General features: G+C 59.0%; 1 protein-coding gene across 4 annotated transcripts in view; it reads right to left on the minus strand.

The window, feature by feature from the left end:
• Positions 1–3,270: 3,270 nt before the first annotated feature.
• NOL4L (nucleolar protein 4 like) overlaps positions 3,271–20,262 on the minus strand; it is a 127,455-nt gene continuing 110,463 nt past the window's right edge. The window contains exons 6-11 of one of the 4 annotated variants that reach the window (XM_070381573.1): positions 10,954–11,231; positions 8,430–8,615; positions 8,164–8,355; positions 7,870–7,992; positions 7,256–7,454; positions 3,271–3,931 (exon numbers count right to left, since the gene is read on the minus strand). In XM_070381573.1, coding sequence (XP_070237674.1) covers positions 3,711–3,931; positions 7,256–7,454; positions 7,870–7,992; positions 8,164–8,355; positions 8,430–8,615; positions 10,954–11,231 — 1,199 coding nt within the window. In that variant the 3' untranslated portion in view covers positions 3,271–3,710. Of the gene's footprint in view, positions 3,932–6,316; positions 6,769–7,255; positions 7,455–7,869; positions 7,993–8,163; positions 8,356–8,429; positions 8,616–10,953; positions 11,232–20,262 lie in introns of those variants that run through there. The other 3 variants (XM_070381572.1, XM_070381575.1, XM_070381574.1) reach the window with 3 other exon arrangements.

Here is a 20,262-nt window from a genome sequence, read left to right on the forward strand (position 1 = left end):
AGAGCTCTTTCCTCCCCAGCTCTGCGGCCAAGTCCTGCTGTCCCACCTCACAAGCACACGTGGTTACCCACCCGCAGCCGACCAGAAGTCTCCCTTCTGAGCCTTGCTTTTCAATGGACCACATGACACAGGCATATGGCCATCTGCCGCACAGAGATTTTTCTGAGCTTAGAAAAGTATTTTTCAGCAAATCTGAGTTCTGTGTGGTGTAGGGTTTTTGTTTTTGTTTTTAGGTGGAAACGTAGGTAAAACGTGAGAGGTTTTTGTTTTGTGGCTTTGCTAAGCAGATGAGCTCAGTGAGGTGCACCTTCCTCCTCGGGAGCGAGTCTTGCAGGACACACAGGGACTGGGGCATCTGTACATGTAAACAGTACACTTTCACTGAGTCCAAAATTAGGAGCAAAAATACAAAGGTTCACATTGGTCTTAGGTAGATACAGGCGAAAAAGGACTGAGCTGTTTAGCTCATAAACAACAAAAACAAAGTTTCTAAAGCACCACTAAATTATATAAAAATCAGACCATGGACGGATTGAAACTGGTATTCTGGTGAAATACTTTACTATCTTGTAAAAAGTTTTACAAAAAATTACAAATTAAAAGTATCAACCCTCTGAGTTCAAAGCAGCATTTTGAAAATGAACTGGTAGTTAATCCTATAACCACCCCTGTAGTGGAAAGTGGCCCTTGGGGATCGGGATGGCTGGGTTCCTCCTGTTTAAAATCCTCTAAAACCTTTCTAACCCCCTGCCGGTCCCCCTCCCCCTCAACACTGTCCTCGGGTATAAGCTGAGTGGTGACGACAAAATGAACTGTAGATGGGTTATACTCTTCCTGGTCTACTAAGATGATCCACCACTAAGACCAAGTCCCCACTTCTCCTCTGATTCCAACCTCGTGGGATGAGCCCCCTGCGAAGACTCTGGAACTGGTGTACTACTCTAGCGTTTCCTTTTAAACTTAAGATCCCAAATCATCAATCTGTGCCCTGAGGCCCTCCTTAAGAACTGGCTGTGGGCGCTCCGGCGGGGAGCAGGCAGTCCCCGGGGTGGGGGAACAGCAGCGAGTGAGGTTCAGCAGAGCCAGCCTTTGGTGCTCTCCCAAGCCAGGAGGAGAGGGACGGGGCTGACGCTGTGTCTTTTAAAACAAAAACGAAACTGAACAAGTTCCCTGACTGGACTAGCTAATGGAATATCCTGTTTCCACACAGTAACTTGCTCCTGATCCTGCCATCACGAGAGCTTCACCAGGAAGGAGCCCACCAGAGGTGGGGTCAGCGTGACGGGCCCACTGTCCTGGAGGGGCTCTGGAAGCCCCAGTGGACCCCGACCACTAGCACTCATTTCCTCTGACACACACTGAACCTACGCTGTTTACAGCAGCGCTCAGGCTGCTGAAGGTGGTCAGTTAGGACAAGCCTGACTCAAAATCATGGCTCCACACTGTAGCCTACACCGATCTTCACATTGAATCCCTTGTGTCGGGGGTGGCGGGAGCCCCTTCCCCAATCTTTCTCACTCCTGTCTCTTAAGAGAAGCGAACCATTAGTGCCTGGCCCGGGTACTGCCTCCGGGAGGAGAAACGACATGTTAAGCAGTTGATATCAAGAACTCTTAAGTAAGGCGGCGATTGTCTCTGCCAGTTTTCAACATTAAGATTTTCACAAATTGCCTGGGGTAACATTTTGCAAAAGATCTACTGATTCGTAGTATCGTTCACACACAAAAATAAATATTTACATAAATTCAAACGTCCGGGAGTAGTACTGAGCAGGTGGGGGCTGGACGTGTGGACGCTGGGGTGTGGGGGTGGCCTCGGGCACCGGAGCTTGTGCTGTGCTGAGGGCGGCAGGTCTCGGTGTCCTGACCGGAGTCTGGGAACTGGTCAGATGGAAGGCAGAGGTGGTGTGGCCGCGTGGGGTGCTGGAGGCCACTTGAGAGAGAAAAGGCCACCCTCAACCTCCAGGGGCTGGAAGCAAGCAGGGGGGCAGGACACCCCTGCCCTTCCGACTTTCTGGAATCCGGGGCCCACAGCTCAAGTCCTGGATTTGAGGAGAGGGAGGCAACCTCGCTGGAGCCCTCTCCCTACCCCTCCTGAGGGCGGTCTGCCACAGTGCCGGCAGGCGGCTGGCTGCAGAAAAGCTGGTTTGGGAGGGGGTGCCTGCTTTGGGGTCGAGTGGCTCGATCCTAGGGTCCCCTTGGCCCGGGCTCCCCTGGGACCTCTTTGCTCTGAGGGAGGAAAGGCAACAGAGGGCTTCTGCCATCTGGGCAGGGGCGCGCAGCAGAGAGCTGCTGTCATGGCTACGGAGTGTTGCACGGAGAGGCCCTGCGGGCCTTGTGAGGTCTGGGCAAATCCCTGGTTTTAGCAGCACTGGTAGGTATTGCACTGAGCAAGAGGAAGTGCCTATTGGGGAGGAAGGAAACCAGGCCAGCCTTTTGTTTGCCCTTTCTCACACTCCAGGGATTATGGGTTTCTTCTAGGACTGGCCCCTTCAGAAGGGCTGATCCTTGGAGAACCCCAGTGGCTTCTCCATTTCTCTGATGGTCCCTTTACTCCAACCACGGGGGCAGCGGGGAGGGAGCTGCAGTCCGCCTGGTAGCTCACAGCTGCCTTTTCTGACAGCCAGGGTCCCTGAAGAAACTGCGGGCCCTTCAAGGCTGCAGGTGTCCGAGGGGCCAGAGCCTGTACAGAGAAGTGTGCAGACCTGGTCCCTGGGGCAGGCTGAGGGCAAGGGCCCTGCTGACCAGCTGCCATCTCCCAGCTCTCTGTCCCGTCAAGCGCCGAGGCCAGGGGACAGCCAGTGGTGACTCTCGTAGGCCAAGGTCCTCCCAGGGCTCCAGCTCCTGGCCTCCCCCTCTGGACTTAGCTCCCGGGCAGACACCCTTGAAGGGGAGGTGGGAGACAGCCATTCAGAACGGGCTCGGGGCACACCCTGGAAAAGCCCACGCTGGAGTGTGAGGTAGAATGCGGGTGGCCGTGTGCCTGGGGCATCTGTGGGGCGGGGGGGGGGGTGTGACCGTGTGCCTGGGGCGTCTGTGGGGTGGGGGGGTGGGAGCCACTTTTTTCTGTCTTTGCTCTGCAGTGGGTGTGGGTGAGGCCCTGCTGCTTGGCGGTGCTAGGCACTCAGGGCCGGCCGGCCCGGTGCCCCCGCCGCCCCGCCCTGCCGGCCCCCAGCCCGCGCCAGTGTAGTGATATGGAACATTAGGTCACAGGGACACAGCCTTCTGATCAGACACACACAGACTGGCAATCTGTACAAACACAAAAGAATCCATTTTCAGAAAAATAAATTACTAAGGGGAGAGGAAGAAAGGGTCCACTTTGTTTTTCTCAATAAATATGCGATTCTGCTCACCTAAGACTTGAAAGGTAATTATCTGGGGTTGGGGGTCTAACATCAGGGCCCACGAAGATGATTCTACATAGAGCTGTGGCCCCAGAGCCTCGTCGGGGAGGAGGAGCCCAGCCCTTCCGAAGCTGCCCCGTTGGCCTCTTCCAAGCAGGTCAGAGCACCCGTGTGGTGAGATTCCAAAAAAAAAAAAAGTGTCCTTGTGCCCAGAGTCTCAGGCGCTTGGAGTGTGGCTTAGAAACAGCTCTTTTGGATCCACCTCTTTCAAAAAACAGAAGGTACCAAACTGGTGAGGCGGGAAGCCGGTCCAGGGCTGGGAGAGCCTCCTTCCCTAGGGTAGTGCACTCCACCAGCCGCAGGGTCAGTTCTGCTGCAAAATGAGGTTTTCCAGTTCATCTGCCGAGCGCAGCAGGAAGGCGGCGGACTCTCGGTAGCCGGCGATGAGCTGCCGCACGGCGCTGATCTCGGTGGGGCTGAGCTGGGCAGTGGGCATGGTCCGGCTGGTGCTGTTGTTGGAGGGGGTGGGCGTGGGCGTGGTGGAGGTGGTGGAGGCCCCGCCTTTCATGCTGAGGTCCGTGGGCCCTGCAGAGAGGGGAGCCAGGGTGAGGTGAGGGGCATCCTTTCCTCTCTCCGGGGGCCCCGAGACCCTCATCTGTCTCCATGGTTGTGCCCCGAGTGCTTCAAAAGGGTGGGCGTGTGAGGGTTGAAAGGTAAGATGGGACCCAGAGGTACCCTCCAGAGAAATCACCTCCCCTTTGCTTGTGAACAATGGCAGCCAAGAGGGAGCCTGCAATCTAACTGAAACATACAGGGGAGGTGTGCGGGTGGCGGGGAGGCGGGGGTTTCTCTCTGTCTTTCCCAAATAGCTCTATGGGGTGGGCTGTGGGTTTGGAGTCAGAAACCCGGACCAGAGGCCTGTTTGGCCACTCTAGGCAGCTCCTAACTGCCCTGGGCCCCCGGCCCTCAGCTGCACCACCAAGAGGCTGTTATGGGGCTGAGCCATGCTGGTGAACCATGGCTCACGAGCAGTGAGGCCAGGGCTGCTCAGCCTATGGGAGGGCCACTGGGAAAGGGCTTCCAGGAAACACAAAAATGCCTGAAATTTGAAGAGCGTTCTTTCCAGGCATTCAGCAAGAAGAAAGCCAAAGGAGAGGGTCTGGAGCTCAGTGTAGGAGTTGGAGCTTCCCTGGGAGGCCTTTTCTCACCCAACTAGGTCCCTGTGCCCTGCCCTGCGCTGAGGTTCACATGGGTGTTTGAGGCTGTTCTCCCTGATAAGCCAGCTCCTCACTACCCCATTGGTTCTGACAGCTGGTTTCACTCATCATTGCATCTACAGTGGCAGTTTTTTTTTGTTTTTTGCTACACCGAAAGTCTTGTGAGATCTCAGTTCATGACCAGAGACTGAATCCACGCCATGGCAAGGAGAGCCTGGAATCCTAACCACTAGACCACCGGGAGCTCCCTACAGTGGCAATTTTTATGTTGCTATAGAGATGGATAAACTTGGCACTGGAGACAGACTGGAAGTAACATCTTGGGAGCAATTTTGGAAACGACTATCGGTAGTGGGAACCTGCTTCAGCCCCCATATGGGGAAGGAAGTTGGAGTCTAGGATGGGATGGTTTGTCACATGGGGCTATTTCCTCTCTAACCAGAGAATAGGGATGCCGTAAGTAGGAGGTCCTAGGAACTGGCTTGCTAAGGAACATGCTTGGAATTGAGGGTCGAGGGAAGTCTATTAAAATGCAGGAAGGAGGACTGGAGGTGTGAACTGCTGGGAAGAGCAGCCAAGCAGGTGGCTGGTGCCTACAGTGGTGGCTGCTGGGACAGGCTGGAAGCAGGCGGGGACTCTGCACTGGGTCCTGGCTGTTGCAGGGTTAGGTGCCCTCAGGACACTGCCTGGGGATGGCAGTGGAAGGCCAGAGGCACCTGCCACATCGGCGTGAGCTGGCCCTGGGCTTCCTCTCTTTCCTCCCTCCACCCCCAAGCATGGTCCTGTTTACTCCTGGGCTCAGAGCCGTCCTTCTGTCTTTCCCTGGGGGCTCTGGTTACTCAGGGTGTTGCTAGAGGGCAAGTTGCCCAGCACCCCAGGGAAGACAGGCGAGCCTCAGTCTTATCTGGGCTGATCTGGGTTCCTTGATCCACTCATGAGCTAAGTGAGGGGCTCTAACCCACTGACAGGACTACCCAACCAAGACGCCAGACTGACTGACCCCACGTTAAGGGCTGTTGCTGGGAGGGCAGTGGAACTGGGGCTGCGTGCGGTGTTCTTCCAAGTCCCAGACCCAAACAGGATGTGGCTGCCCCAGGCAGGAGGTCAGCAAGCAGAACTTGGCTTCCGTGACCTCACTGCCCACGCCTAAGGAACCAGGGGAGACTGAGCTAGTGGCCCGCCTTGAAGCCTGTCTGGCAAGTGTGAACAAGCAAGTAGAGAGGTGGAGAGTCCTGGCAGCTGTGCCCTGAGACCGGCCCTGCTGTGTGGCACCAGGTGGGGGCTTACCACCATCGCCTGCCGCCTGAGAAGGGCTCTCCCCGGGCACGACAGGGACTCAACTTCCCTGCCGCAGCTCCTTCTCTAGACCCACTCTAACCGGGTCCCCACGCAGCAGGGCTGTTGGACAGTGCTTCTTCCTGGAAGGAAAGCAGCCCGCCTGGGACAGCCCTCCCTACCCTGCCTGCAGCCGGCCACTCTGGCCTCAGCCTCAGGGATTAGGGCCAGGCAGCCTCTTATTTTAGGTTAAGAGGCATTAGGAAGGATGAGAAGTTAAGCCCAGGCAGGAATCCTTCAGGGACCCTCACATATTTTCCAGTGGTGGGGAGCAAGGGGAATGGCGGGTGCCTGAGCTCTCTGCCATGGGAAGGGACCCGTGAGGGGTCTCCCTCCTGCGGCCAAGGACAAGGGCTTGAGAGGAAATCTCAGGCACATTCAGCCAAGACCTAGAACCAGAGTTCCCTGGCCTCTGGGCGGCACCTTCCTCTAACCTACTCCTCAAGCAGCAGCTTGCTGTCACCATCGGCTCTTCCTCACCTCTGAATGCCCCCAAAGCATGCTGCTTCGGCCTCCTGGCCTCCACATTAAAATCTCACCACAAGGGTGGACAGCACAACTCACAGTCTCCTTTGCTTTGAGCCTATCTGTGGCTCCCACCACATACAGAACAAAACCCAAATGCCTGACCCAAGAAGCCCCAGGATCGCCCCCAGCCGTCCTTGCCAGCTCCCAGGCTGCTCTCCACGGGGGCATTGTTCTTCCCCAGTCGCTCCCACCCCCAGGCCTCCGTATGAAAGGGCCCGAGGCCCCCACTCAGGGCAGCACCTGGCTCCATGGGGAGGTTTGTATCTTTGGGGGGCTGTTTCTCTCCGACACTGATCTGTGTCCGGTCTGCATCAGTCACCTGGGAAGAGTTACAGAGAGCACCTGGGGGTGGAGAGGGGACAGATGGCAACCCACTCGCTTCCCCCAGGTGACCTAGACGGGGCCCCACTGTGCTCCCCTGAACCTTCATCTCACACCTGAGGTCGTGACCTGTGGCCTGGTGGGGGAGGTGACCTGCCTGGGGCTGAATCCTGGCTCTGCCATCAACGCTGGAGACCTGGGCACAAGACCTGGTTATTTTCAGTAAGATGAGTGCCAGGTAAAGCGCTGGGACTCTGCTTGCAGTGGCGGGCGGGGGCAGGGAACCAGGGAAAGGCCCAGCAAGCCTCCTGGGAGGCGAGAGGAGTGGTAGGTAGCGGTTTATTTTAACCTTGCCTTCCGATCTGAGGACGACGGCTAAGATGACAAGACGGGGAGGGTCCCTGTAACACAGAGGAGTCACTTTCCCGGCACCCTCTGTCCCCACCCTCCCCTCCGCCCCCACCAGGCTGCTGGTCAGGGGGCGCAGAGCCTGGTGTCCCACACTCACCATTACTGTGATTTCCTGTTTGGAGGGAGGCAGGAGGCTGCAGGTTGCTGCCCAAGGCCCCGTAACCACGGTAACTGTAGTTGAGGCCACCGTTGACGTACACGGGGTCCTGGGAGTAGGAGGCTGGCAGTGAGTAGGTGGAGTGGGTGATGGCTGTGGGGTCCCGGGAGTGCTGCTTGTCCAGGGCTACGGGCTCGTCCTGTGGGGCGGAAGGGAGGTGCTGGGGAACCTCAGGCAGCCAGCCCTGACCAAGCTTCCTGGACGGGGGGTAGACAGTCGCCCCAGATCTGCTGGGACTCAGTGTGGGGACCTGCAGAGCTCTGCCTCTCTCCCTGGCTGCCTTGCCCAGGGCTTCCCCCAGACCCCCATCTCTCATCTGTGTTCCAGGCAGATTTGATCTGTTCCTGCCTGGCTGAAGACCCTCTTGGGGCTCGAGATGAAGTCCAGAGGCCCTTCCGAAGTCTGCAAGGGCTTTGTGTCTGGGCTCCTCGGCCTCCCCGCCCGCCCCAGCACCTCCCCGTCTGAGGATGCCCTCCCTACTCCCACTGCACCCGGGGCCTGGGACCTGCGGGGTGGCCGCGGACGCCCCCCAGCAGCTGGCAGCAAGCAGGCACCTGAGAGGACTGGTAGATCTCCAGGCGCATCCTTTTGGCTGCTTTTCTCGTCTCGCTCTCGCAGGCAGCGGCCAGGATGTTTTCTGCCATGGCCGAGGTCAGGTGGGGAGGTGTGGGTCTGGTCTGCAGACAGAAATGGGGATGGAGCCAGAGTTGGGGTGCAGAGACCCCTGGCGAAGAGGTGGGCAGGGCAGGGCTGGGGTTTGAGCTCCTCTGTGAACCGGAGGCCACCGTGTCTGCTTCCAGAGGTGCTGGAGCGGGGCTGGGGGTGGGTGGGGGACGCTGGAGGCTCACCATCTCCATGCCATTCTTCTTCATGCGCCGGCAGGACTTGAGGTACGTGCGGATGCGCTTGCGGGCCCGTTCCTGGAACTCAGGGAACTGCCGGCTGCACGACTCGATGATGGCCTGGATCTTCTCCTTGGGCTGCTTGGAGATGGGCACCATGCGGTCCAGGTTCTCATCCACGAAGAGACGCACGAACATCTGTGGAGGACACGGGCAGTGGGCAGGGCTGGCCCGCTGCGCCCCCGCCCCGGCCACCCCAGGCGAGCACTCACGTTGAAGGCCTTGAGGCGCTCAGGGTCCATGCCCTCCGAGTCGTTCATCTTGTCATTGTCCTCATGGTCATCGTGGTCGTCGTCGTCGTCATCTGCCGTGGGGGCCCGGCCCACGGTCAGGTCCTCGGGGCAGCCACTGACCTCGGTTTTGATGGAGTCATAGCTCCCCGAGCTGTAAGGGGGGGACTGAAGAGGCCAGGGCAGGGGGTCAGGTCACGGCGAACGTGGGGACTGGGGGGTTTGGGCACACCCAGCTGCCCGGTGAGCCATGCTCCGAGGTCCTGACCGTGGGCCGGGTCACTTTCCTTCCTGCTCCCTTCACCTCTGAAGCGGGGACAGCGATGCGGCCACCCCTCTCTGGGCGGCTGTAGGCAGGACCCCCAGAACTGATGCCCTGGAGAAGCTCACTGGAGGGGGTTGCAGCACCCACACCACGACTTGCCTCCTCATGCAAGGGAAAGGCAGACACAGAAAGGGTTCCCGCCACCAGCCAGCCTCTTCTGTTTGTGCCAAGATCCATTCTGGCTTCAGGGTTTTCCTCCCTCGTCCCCAAGGGGCTGCAACCCCGAGCTGACAACCGAGCTGTCACAAAAGCAGCGAATGTGCTGTCTGTCGGGGATGGGGAACAGATGGGCTGGGAGAGAACCAGCCAAGGAGACGGCCATCAGCCAGAGCATCCCCGCAGTTCCCAGGCTGGGCTTCTCCCGTCTGCCGCCACCCCCGGAAGTCACCGGGAGCCTGATGCAGAGCCCGTGTGTAGAAAGAAGAGAGGGAACCAGGCCCAGCCCACGGGGCAACCACCCTGTCCTGCAGCAGGAGCAGAGACGGGACCCCTCCCCTGCCCTCCAGAATAAGGAGCCCTTCCCTAGCTCCCTGCTTTTCCCCTCTTTTTCATCCTTTATGGCTCAGCTCCCATCCTGTCTCCTGCCCCCTGCCACACATGCTCTGGGAAGGCCAAACTTTTAGAAAGTTTGTGGCTTTGGCGCGTCCTGACCGGCAGTGTCCTGGAGACACGGTCTCTGCTCTCATGGAGGATAGCTTCTAGTAGGTAGCCAGCCCCAGGAAACAGATCAGACCCTGCCACATGGTTATACAGTGGCCCAGGTGGTACCCAGCTCTTGCTGATGAACAAGCAGATAAAGACGGACACTGACTGCTGCCCTGTCCGGCAGCAGCTGCCACCACCAGCCTCCATGTGACCACACCCAGCAGGGCCAGCCTTCCCAGGGTCCCTGGCCTTGTGCCCATCTCTCGATCACACCTAGTACCCACCACACCTAGTCTCTGAAGGGCCAGGGACAGCCAGGTCCTCTGGCCTCCCGCCAGGCTGTGTCAGACTCGCACAGGAGGGTCAAAGGTGCCATGGGTCAGTCACATTCCCAGGCGCTCCTTGACAGATCCTCCGCCAGGGTGAGAGGAGACAGACTGTAGGAGACACTCACCCTCCCATCTCACAGTGGCCACCTCACACGTGCCAGCTCTCTGCCTGCCGTGCAGAGGCTGTGCCTGCCACTGGGACCCAAAGAGGGGAGGACGGGGACTTCCCTGGTGGTCCAGTGGTTAGGACTCCACACTTCCAATGCAGGGGGCACAGGTTCGATCTCTGGTAGGGGAACTAAGATCCTACATGCCACAGAGCTCAGCCAAAAAATAAATTAGAAAAATAAAAGTGGAGGGGGAGGACGATGCGCTGCCAGTCCTGGCTCTGTGGCCTGGGCTTGGGTACACTGACCGTATGATGAATGTATAGAGACTCTTGTATAGAAACGTCCCATGAGAGATACCACTGCAGGCCAGCATTGGTACCCACCCTACACCCTCTGCAGAAAAGGAAACAGCCCCGGGAGGAGAAGGAACCTGGACAGGGGCCTCGGCTGGAGCCCAGGAGAGTAGGGGTCTGAGAAGGCACCTCTGGCCCCCCAGCTCTGGCAGGAGAAAATGCCCTCTCCTCGGGGTAGCTCCCACACCCAAGGCCACGCTGCAGATCTTAGTGGTCTGGAGGTGACCTGCAGAAGTAACAGGAGAAGGTGGGGGAGGCCCAATGGGGGGCATCTATCTGCCCCCCTCAGACTGGTCTACTGGATTTTATACCTCCACGTCCCTGAGGCCACCAAGACCTCAATCTGCACCATCTGTAAAATGGGGACAAGCGTGCAGACCAGTCAGCAAATGGGAAGCCTGGGGCCTCTGCTGAATGAAGCCTGCCTGCAGCTGCTCTTAACAGCGGACCCTGCTCTGGAGGCAGAGGGGCCAGGCCACAGGTCCCTCCCCACCTCCACTAGGGCCCAGGCCAACAACCTCACTTCACAGATGGGGACGCAGGCGGAGAAGTGAGGGGCTTGCTCCCGTTTCAGGCCCTCCCCAGGCAAATGATGGCACAGTGGCCACGGCCACCACCCTGCCTCCGCTGGTGGTGGCCACAGCCCCAGGTAACATGCGATTTCACATCAGCCTCACACAACTCTGCCGTGTATGCAGGAGTGGCCAAAGCTCACAGCTGTGGGGAGCCCACAGCCCCACACACCTCGGGGGTGGTCTTCACCCCGTACTTGACACGGCTCCGCAGTCCATCGGCGCCACAGCCATCGGAGGGGTAGGAGGGCGTGCCCAGAGTGGAGCCCTGCGGGAGCTTGTCACACAGGTTGATGGGCTGATCCTCGGCGCTGGCGGTGAAGTCCATGGGGGCCACGGTGCCGTTGCCGTTCATCTCGGGGAAGGCCGGGTCTCCCTGCGTGCTGCTGGAGGTCGAGGGGTTCAGGGTGGAGGAGCCATTACCGCTGCCGCTCTCAGAGGAGGAGTCGTCTGGAATGAGAGGCCTGGATGTGAGGCCCCACCCCAGCACCCACCAACCCCCGAGACACCCCCAGGTATGTGGCAGGGCAGCTCAGGGAAGTGGTACTTGCCCTGTGTAGTCCTCACAGGCATCCCTGGGCAGGAGAGCATTGCTGTCCCTGCTGGAGGCTCCAAGCCTTACCCCAGCCCCGAGGTGGGGGGCAGGGTCCTGCTGCCAGAAACCGGTGCCACCAGGAACAGAGCAGCCAGGAAGTGTGCAGGGCATGGTGGCTTCCTGCGGTCCACCCCCACAAACGCCACATTCAGCTTCGAGGGTCTGGGATGAGCGGCTGCAGCCTCCAGTCTGATCCACCCGGTACTGGCCCAGAGGTCCTCTGACACCCCTGGCTCACCACTGCCTAACCCCTTCACACCCTCTTCCCCACAGGACAAGTTCCCCCGCAGACCCTGGAATTTCTCCACCCCCTGACTTGAAGGATGGCTCCACTGTGACACCCCTGCTCCTGGCAAAGCAGGCCTGGGCCCAACCCTGGCCAGCCCGTGTAGACACAGACCTGCCTCCCCGCATGGCCACACGACACTGGACACCCAGAGCCAGGACTGCAGGGGCTCTGTCCGTGGCCCCTCAGTGGGCCATCCCGCCTTTCCTGCGGCGACAGCCCTACAAAGCCCTGTGGAGGGCGCCCCCTGCTGCAGAGAGCACAGCATTGCCAGGGAATCCAGGACGACAAACTTAGAACTCGGGGGCTATCCGATGAGTTTCAGGCTCCTTTCCCCGACCCTGCCCCCTGCCTCCTGCTTGGTCAGCTGAGAAGGCAGAGGCCCAAGCTACAGTCTAGCTCCCGGGGTTACCGTCAGGTGAGTACCGCGTGGTTCCTGGTGAAGCCCAGGTGCCCAAGCGGCTCTGCACCTGCCACCACGGTGGGTGGGGGAGGGGCGGCCGCAGGGAGCCCTGACCGCATCCCAGGACACCCCTTCCCCCCGGGCAGGGTCGTGCACGACCCCACCCCCACCCCTCCCAGCCAGCAGATTATGAAGATTTAGTCCTTGGTGCTGGGCACTGGGCACGCGCACCTCCCGAGCGTCCCCATGGCGACCGAGCGGCTCTAGTGCGCCAACCAATCGCTGGCCTGCCGGTTGCCCAGGGGCGGGGCCAGGCTGCCCATCAAGCAGCCAAGGCCCAGGGCGGAGGGGGATGGGAAGGCCTCCGCGCAGCGGCACCCCTCCCCCTCAGCTGCCGCAGGTCCCCTGGGCCAGGCTGCCCCTCCTTCTCCTCTTCCTCTGGGCAGTCACTGCTCTCTCCATCCTCCTGCAGGGTCGCTCCAGGCTCTACTCAAGGCCGCCCCACAGATCCCCACCTTGCTCAGCTACATCCCCGAGTCCCCAGGCCAGCCGCCCTGCTACCCTCTGGAAGTTCACCGCCCATCCCCTCCTCCTCAATCACAGATGGGTCTGGTTTTCTTCTGACAGTGTCTCCAGTGACCAATCTAGACATTTGTGGGATAAACAAACTTGCCAGCAGTATTTATTGAGCACCTACTGCATGCTGGCCCGGTCCCAAGCTGAGAAGCATAGCAGAGACTATGGCCAAGAGGCCAGTCCTCCTGAGGGCACAAGATGCTCACTGCTGAAACACATGGGAAGTGAATGGGCTGCCAAACTGCCAAGCCACACCCACCCCCCACCTTCCATCTAGTCTTCTTGGCTGAGTTCCCTCTTCAGCACTCCAGCTTCCCTTGGTCACACCCTTGCACCTGTCTCCACCCTTCCCTTTCCCAGCACCAGCCCAATTATCACTGCCCTAGTCCCCACCTTCCTGTTGCCCACAGCCTGCCCAAGGAGAGTTTGCACTCTTGCCGGTGTGACCTCTGCAGCCTCCCCCAGCCCAGGTCCCACTGTACTGGCCACTGCTGAACCTCACAGCTCCAGGCCTCTGTTAATCTGCCTGCCTTGTTGTGTCCAGCTCAGTAAATGTGAGTCCGCCTTTACTGGCTGGCCCAACGCTGCCTTCTCAGAGCAGACCTCCTCCCTCCACGGTCCCTGGGAAAGAGGTACTCACAGACCCAACCCCAGCCTGTGCCCAGCCCTCCAAGGGATATGTCATGCCTCCTCAACCAGCTCAGGTGCAGACCTGAGAGCTGCCCACCTCCCCACCAGGGCTCGGCCTAGCTGCCGGAGAAGCCCCAACATCTGGGGTTTTGGGAGTCTCTGCCAGGGCCCAGGAGATGGGAGAGCAAGGATCACGTCCATCCTGGCTGACCGTCTGAGCTCCCCTGAGCTCTGGCCAGTGCCTATTCTTAGCCCACCTGGCAGGCGTGACTTCACACCCTGTACCACTCTATAACCAGCCACTTGCTTGACCTCAGAGGGCCTAGCCTTCCTCCTCTGGAAGGAGGGGTTGCTTGGAGGTCAGTGGGTACCACACCAGGCACAAAGGGAGCCAATGTCACAATGCTCAGCCTGGGCATCAGGCCCAAGGCCTCTTGACACATCACAGTGGGCACAGGCCCAAGAGGTGGCACCCCAACTGCCTACCTCCCAACCAGATTCTCTCCAGGGAGGAAGGCCCCTCTTGCCCTGTGCATCTCCAGGCATGAGCATGAAGGAGGCCTGGATGCTCTAAGGATGCACGTGTGCGTGTGTACGTGTGCGTGTGTGTTTTCCCAGGCCCTCCAGCTCAGGAGCTCAGGGTGCTGGCCTAGACTCGAGCTCCCAACACCCTTACCCCAGGGCTGTGCACCTCACCTGCCCACCCAGGGAGTCACAGGCAGTGGCTCCAATGGTAGCACAGCCCCTCCTCCGAGGTAGATGCCACCCCAGTCTGGCAGGGAAATGGCTGGGTAGATGAGACCCACAAGGCCAGGAGTCTGGACCTTGTGCAGCTATGTATTCCAAGTTTTTAGAAGAAAACTGGAAATAGGCACCCATGTGTAAATATCCAGGTTTTTAAATATTGGTGACTGACTCACATTGTTTACATTTTGAAGAAACTTGCTGGACAGACAGACAAACCAAACGTGGCCTAATTATGCAATGAGATATTCGGTCATAAAAAGGAATGAAATTCTGATACATGCTACAACATGGATGAACTCTGGAAATGATAGCATCAAGTGAAATGAGTCAGACACAGCTGGACAGATATTGAAAGAGGACACACGTGCAATATCAATATCGAGAATCATCACATCCACAGAGAATGAGAATATCTGAGGGTCTCAAGGGGCTTAGGTTTGGGTGGAACAGAGAGTTACTGCTTAATGGTTGCAGAGTTTCTATTTACAGTAATGCGAACTCTATCTTGGAAATAATGTGCGCTGGTTACACGACATGGTCAGTGTACTTAATGCTGCTGAACTGTACACTTAAAAATGGTTACAAAGTGGCAAATTCTGTTTTACACAATTTATCACCACAAAAAATTCCCCCAAAGCAAAACAAAACAAAAATCCTGGAGGAGGCCAGTGGGCCCCAGTTTACAAGCTCCATCTGCTGCCACCCCATGGACCCGCAGGCCAAGCCTCTCCCACCTCCACTCTGCACCTGGGGGCCGGGAAAGCCAGCCACACACACAGAGCCCACCTCAGGGGGCACAGGCGAGTCACAAGCACCCCCCGCCTCAACCCATCACGCCGCCCTCAACCTGCTTACAGACTGCCTGCAACTCTGTTGACCGGGAGGCCACGGGCTTTAGGCAGAAGGCAGGGGCTGTGTGTCCCTGCAGATGCCCCTTCGCCTCCTTTCAAAATGGGTGCCATGTCAGTAAAATAGGATTTATAAGGTGTAGACAGTACCCAACACAGCAAATCGGTGCTGAAGAAAAAGACAAACAACTGGTTCCCTGACCGCAGGCTTTCTCACTTTGTAACACATACTCTCCCAGACTGGACTGTGGGTTTCCGGGGGCCCCTCAGAGACCAGCTTGGTGCCAGATCTGAGGTGGGCAGGTGAGGGGAGGTGGGGGAGGGACAGGGCCACGAACCCCTGTGCTCGTCCCTCCCTGCCTCGAACACCTGCTGGGCGTCAGGCCTGTGTGAGGCACTGGGGACACAGCAGGGGAAGACGGGGGTGCTTGCTGCCCTCTAAGGAGCAAGAAACCAAACGGGGTCCACAGGACTCGGCTCTGGGGAGAGCCTTGTGTGCTTTGTGTCCTTGATCCCTGTCCCTGCAACCCCTCCTCCTCTGCTGCGAGCTCAAGGCCCGAGTTCCAGACCAGCCCTCTGTGGCGCTCCCCGGGAGGAGGAGTCTAGAGTGGGCGCTGTGCAGGAGGGAGGCAGGGTAGGGTTTCTGGAGGAAGTAGCCCATGGAAGAAGCCTCTAAGAACAGCGCTGAGAAGGTCAGGGGCAAGTGCAGAAGCCCTCTAAGGCCAGCAGGTTAAAGGAGCTGCTGGGGGTGAAGTGTTACCTGTCAATGCCCCCCCACCAACCCTGGCAGTGGCTATGATCCAGCCGCAGCCCTTGGACTGAGTTCAAACCCCCAAACTGAAGCCAAACCCTCCCCAGGCCTCCTGCTGGGCCCTCCTGGCAGCACCCCACCCCCACCCCATCCCCAGATGTTGCCCCATCCAGCTGTGCCCTGGCCTTGGCACTTACTGTCCCCTCGTCTCAGGACACTCCGTGTCCCCTCCCACTCCAGGGCTTTGCTGAAAGGTCACCTTCTCAGCACGACCTCGCTGCCCCCACTCTGACACTGACTCCTTTACCCAGTTTTCCAGAGCATTTATCACCTTCTCACATGTTCTGTCTGTGGTCTGTGCCCAGCCCCCTTGTCAGCTGCCCCAGGTGGTTCCTGTCTCTCCAGAAACCACAGCCCTCTCCCTTTGGCAAGGGCACCCCGTGTCTCCCAAGGGTGAGCCTATGCCCCGAGCCCAGCCGGTCAGCACAGTCCATCACAGCGATCCGCGATGGGCCCACGGAAGTCAGTCCAGGCGCGTCTGCAGAAACGAAGAAATACTCTGCCATCAGCCCAGGGGCTGCAGAGCTCACTCAGCAGGGAGCCCCAGCAGGGCTGACAGTCCAGCACAGACCAGTCCCCCCAAAATCCATCCGTGCCTAAAGCCAAAGAAAGCCATAGACTTCTGGTTACAGGACCCAGTGATTTCCTTAACTGCAAAAGCTGGCTGGAGGCAGGTCGCATCATGTGGGCCTGGTCTGGACTCTGAGTAATCCACGGTTCTAGCCCTAGGAGGGCCCAAGGGAATGGAGCCTCCCCCCACCACCACCCCGGGGCTCTCTCCTCATCGTGGCCCTCCCTAACCCCAGGAGGGGCCAGCAGCAGGGCCCACCGCCAGCACCCTAGCACAGCCCCGGCCCAGAGACCTGCCTGTCACTGTCTGGGGAAAGAAGGAACAGGGAGAAACATCAGCATCGCAGGCCAGGGCAAGCGGGGTTCTGATCCACTCGCAACTCTTGCCTCGCCCACCACCCTCTCCAAAAACAATGTGATTTTAGGGAGACACGGTCATGGACCCAAACCCGTGCCCAAAGGAGCGGTGCCGGGGGAACAGGTGCAGGGCCTTGCTGCCTCCTGACCTTGGGCACAGCCCGCCTCCCTGGCTCCTCTTATCTGCAGCCTAGGGAGTTGCCGCTGACGCCCTCTTGGGCTCTGACACTTTATGACCCTGTGAAAGAACCCAGCTGGCCCCATGGGCACCTGGAGTGCTGGAGTCGGACCTTCCGGGGTGCAGGCCTCCAGGCATGTGACGCGGAGCTGGAAGTGACCCTCTTGTCTCCACCTGGTCCTGACCTGCGTGGCTGTGCAGGGGGCCCCTCCAGGGTGGGCACCCCACCCACGGCCAGCCTGCCAGAGCCCAGAATCACGCCAGCAGGACAAGACAGCCCCCAACCCGTGGCTTCAGTGACAGGGACAAGTGCGGTGCGGAACCACAGGGAAGCAGAGGGAATGCACCCCTTCTGAGCATTTTCACAAAACCAGGCCTCCCGGGCTCCGGCGAAGAGCAGCTCCCCAGACTGGGCAGGGACACAGGGCCCACCACCTGGGCCCGGAATGCCTCCGGGCAGGGAAGGACTGTGTGCCCATCTATGTAACGTGGGGCAATGTGCTGCTATTCAAATGGGGGAATTAGTGATGAATGGGGGAAATTGTTCCTCCTTCTGTCCAGTCTCCAGAAGGAGACAAAAACCCCTTTTACCTCGGCAAACAATGCCCTTATGTGGGCGCCAGCACCCCGCAGCCCGCACAAGCCCGGCTCTGTGCGAGCAGCCAATTGCCACACCGGGCCCTGGGGCCACAGCCAGTGGCACCCTCTCCCAGGGGCGACCCTAACTGGCTCCCAAGGAGGGCTGGGCAAGGGTGCAAAGGTCTGCTGGCCCATGGTCCCAGGGTGTACATACATATGGCCTCACGGGTTCTGGGTGCTGGCGGCCTGCTATGGCCAGAGGTGTGGCGAGGCAGGCAGCGTCTCCCTTCTCTGCCAGCTTCCAGGCAGGGGAGAGAAGGGAGCATCAATAATTCACACACACCAGAGACGAGCTGGGGAGGAGGTGGGGAAGCAAGAGAGCTGGAGCCAGCCAGGGGCGGAGGGGGCTGGGGCTGGATCTGGAAAAGCCAGTCCCTGCCCCTCACCCACGTGGCTTCGGGCTGCAGTCTGGGGGCACCGACTCTGCTCTGAATTTGGGGTGCGTCAGGCCAGGCCTGGCCTCCGCCTGCTCTGACAAAGGCCAGCGGCTGGGCTGTGTTTACATGATGCATAGTTCCCTGGAGCGCCAGGCTCCTGGCAGGCTACCCTGCTCTTCCTCCCGGAAGGAAGGGGGAGGGCCCCGGGGTCAAATGGGGGACACTGAGGAGCTGGGTGAGGTGGTGTCACTAGGACTCCCCCATCCTGGGTGGTGGGGACACACTGGGCACCTGCCCCACAGCTTGGCCTTCAGACCCCCACGGCCCCCTAGCTGCCCCTCATGAATGCCACCCTGCTCCATCCCTGTGGTTCCAAAGGCCTGGCCCAGTCCAGCTCTCCATCTGGCCTGCATTCTTGCCCCCGAACCACCCCCAGCACCTCTATTCTACAGCATCCATCGTCCTGATCAACCTTTTATGACTCATTCCTTAAGCTGGTGTCAACACCTGAGGGCCCTCAGAGTCCAGAGTGGCGCTGTCCAACAGACACTTAATGTGAGCCACGTAAGGAATTGTTAATTTTCTAGCAGCCACATTAAAAAATGTAAAAAGAAAATAAAACAGGTGGAGTAAATTTTAATAATCTGTTTTATTTAACCCAATATAGCCAAAATATTATCTTTTCAACACGTAATACTGTGTTAAACTCGAGCTACTTTATACATCCTTTTTCATAGAAAGCCTTGGAAACTCTGTGTGTATTTTACACCCATGGTACGCCTGAGTTTGCATGAGCCCTTTTCAATAGCGGTCTGTGGCTCCCACATTAGGGCACACCCAGATTTTTGTGACGTTCCCCCTAACCTGAAATCACTTCTCTCAGTGCAGGGACCCTGGGGTCTCAGTCCCAAGTTGCAGATGAGAGCTGGGGTCTTGGGCAGGTGGCCTGAGCAGGGCTTGTAGTGGGGACGGGGTTGGGGGCCGTCTTCAGTGGGGGTGGGCACCAAGTATGTGGCAGGCGCCGGGCAGACTCACTGTGCCTGCTTTGCACCCCACCTCCCCCAGAACAGACAGCAGGAAGGAACCAAAGGCCCCCAGAGGGAGGTCCTCACGATCACAGTGTGAACAGAAAGACAGACAGGCCCCAGTGTGGCCTGAGGCCCCAGAGCACCCCCACCCAGTGCTCTTTCTTCTCTGGCCTTGGCTTGCCCAACTGTACTACAGGACAGCCCTCCACCCCTGCCACTGCCCTACTCTCCACAGCCCCCTCCCCAGTAAATACTGGCCAAATGCGCCCCAGGGGAACCACTCTCTGTACGGACTGCCGAGGTCTATGTCTTCCCAGGCCCAAGTTTCCTTGGCCCCACCCTCAAGGACAAGCACGCACAGTGAGAACTCAATGCTGACTCAGTGTGCTAAGCTCTAGCTAAGAGAGCAGCTCCCCTGCATCCCTTGCCCCAACCCCACAACAAATGATGTGTTCAGAGCAAACAGAATGACTTCGGACAACCGTGTGTGAAGGAGTCACGGGGCAGGGCCCTGGCCCCGGAGCCTGTATGCTTGTGTGCAGGCCTTCCGCCAGTCTGCCCAGAAGCCGGTCTCGCTTCGGTGCATCCCAGTCCTTAGGTCAGAGTGATGACGCCGACGTGGCCCTGGTTACTTCCTGGTTCCCAGGGACGCCACCCTTGGACAGGCTCGGGTGGTGATGCCTCTGGGGCACACCCCTTCCCCGGCCTCCTCTCCTGTACGGCCGGCCTGCCTCCGTAGAGGGTCAGTGGGCAGCTGGGTCTCCATAGGTCCTGGGCTGGGGAGGGGGGCAGGGCTCTGACACCCCAATGGCTGAGCAGGCCTAGGTGAATCTTTCAGGTGTGCAAGGGATCTCCCTTTCTCTTTCTTAGCAGGTGAACTTCACCTCTATGGGCATCTGGGGGCCTGTGAGGGCCTAAGACCCTGGCAGGCTGCACAAGGCCGGGGCTGTGTGGGGCCGGCCTGCTCCAGGGATAAAGGGATCTCTCGGTGCTGTCTCCTGGCCTCCCTTACCCCGTGGCGGCCAGAGGCCAGAACAGCTCAGCATTGTCTGAGCTGCCTGCAGCCCAGCTGATGATGGACACTTTCCTGTGACCCAGGACTGGCGGGGCAGCCCACAGCCAATCCCCAGAAGGGCTTGGGTCCTAGTTCTCCGCTCCTGGCCGGGGAGGATAAACGGCAAGAGGCCACAGCTACCACCTCTCCATCCGGTGTGGACATTCAGAGCCTTGAATAGGAGCTAAGAGCCACTAATCTAGAAGGAGCGAGGAAGTGACCAGTAGCCAGAGAATGAGGCCCAGACATAGCTTCCAGCCTCACCTGAGACAGGTGGTGTCAGGACCAAGACCAGCAGGCGTCGCGGAGGGGAGGCTCAGTTTAAAAGCCCACTGCGGGAAGCCATCCCAGGGAGGCCGAAGCGAAGCAGTCACAGCCTTCC

Source organism: Bos mutus, chromosome 13 (genome assembly GCF_027580195.1).
Source record: "Bos mutus isolate GX-2022 chromosome 13, NWIPB_WYAK_1.1, whole genome shotgun sequence".
In the NCBI taxonomy this organism is placed as follows: domain Eukaryota; kingdom Metazoa; phylum Chordata; class Mammalia; order Artiodactyla; family Bovidae; genus Bos; species Bos mutus.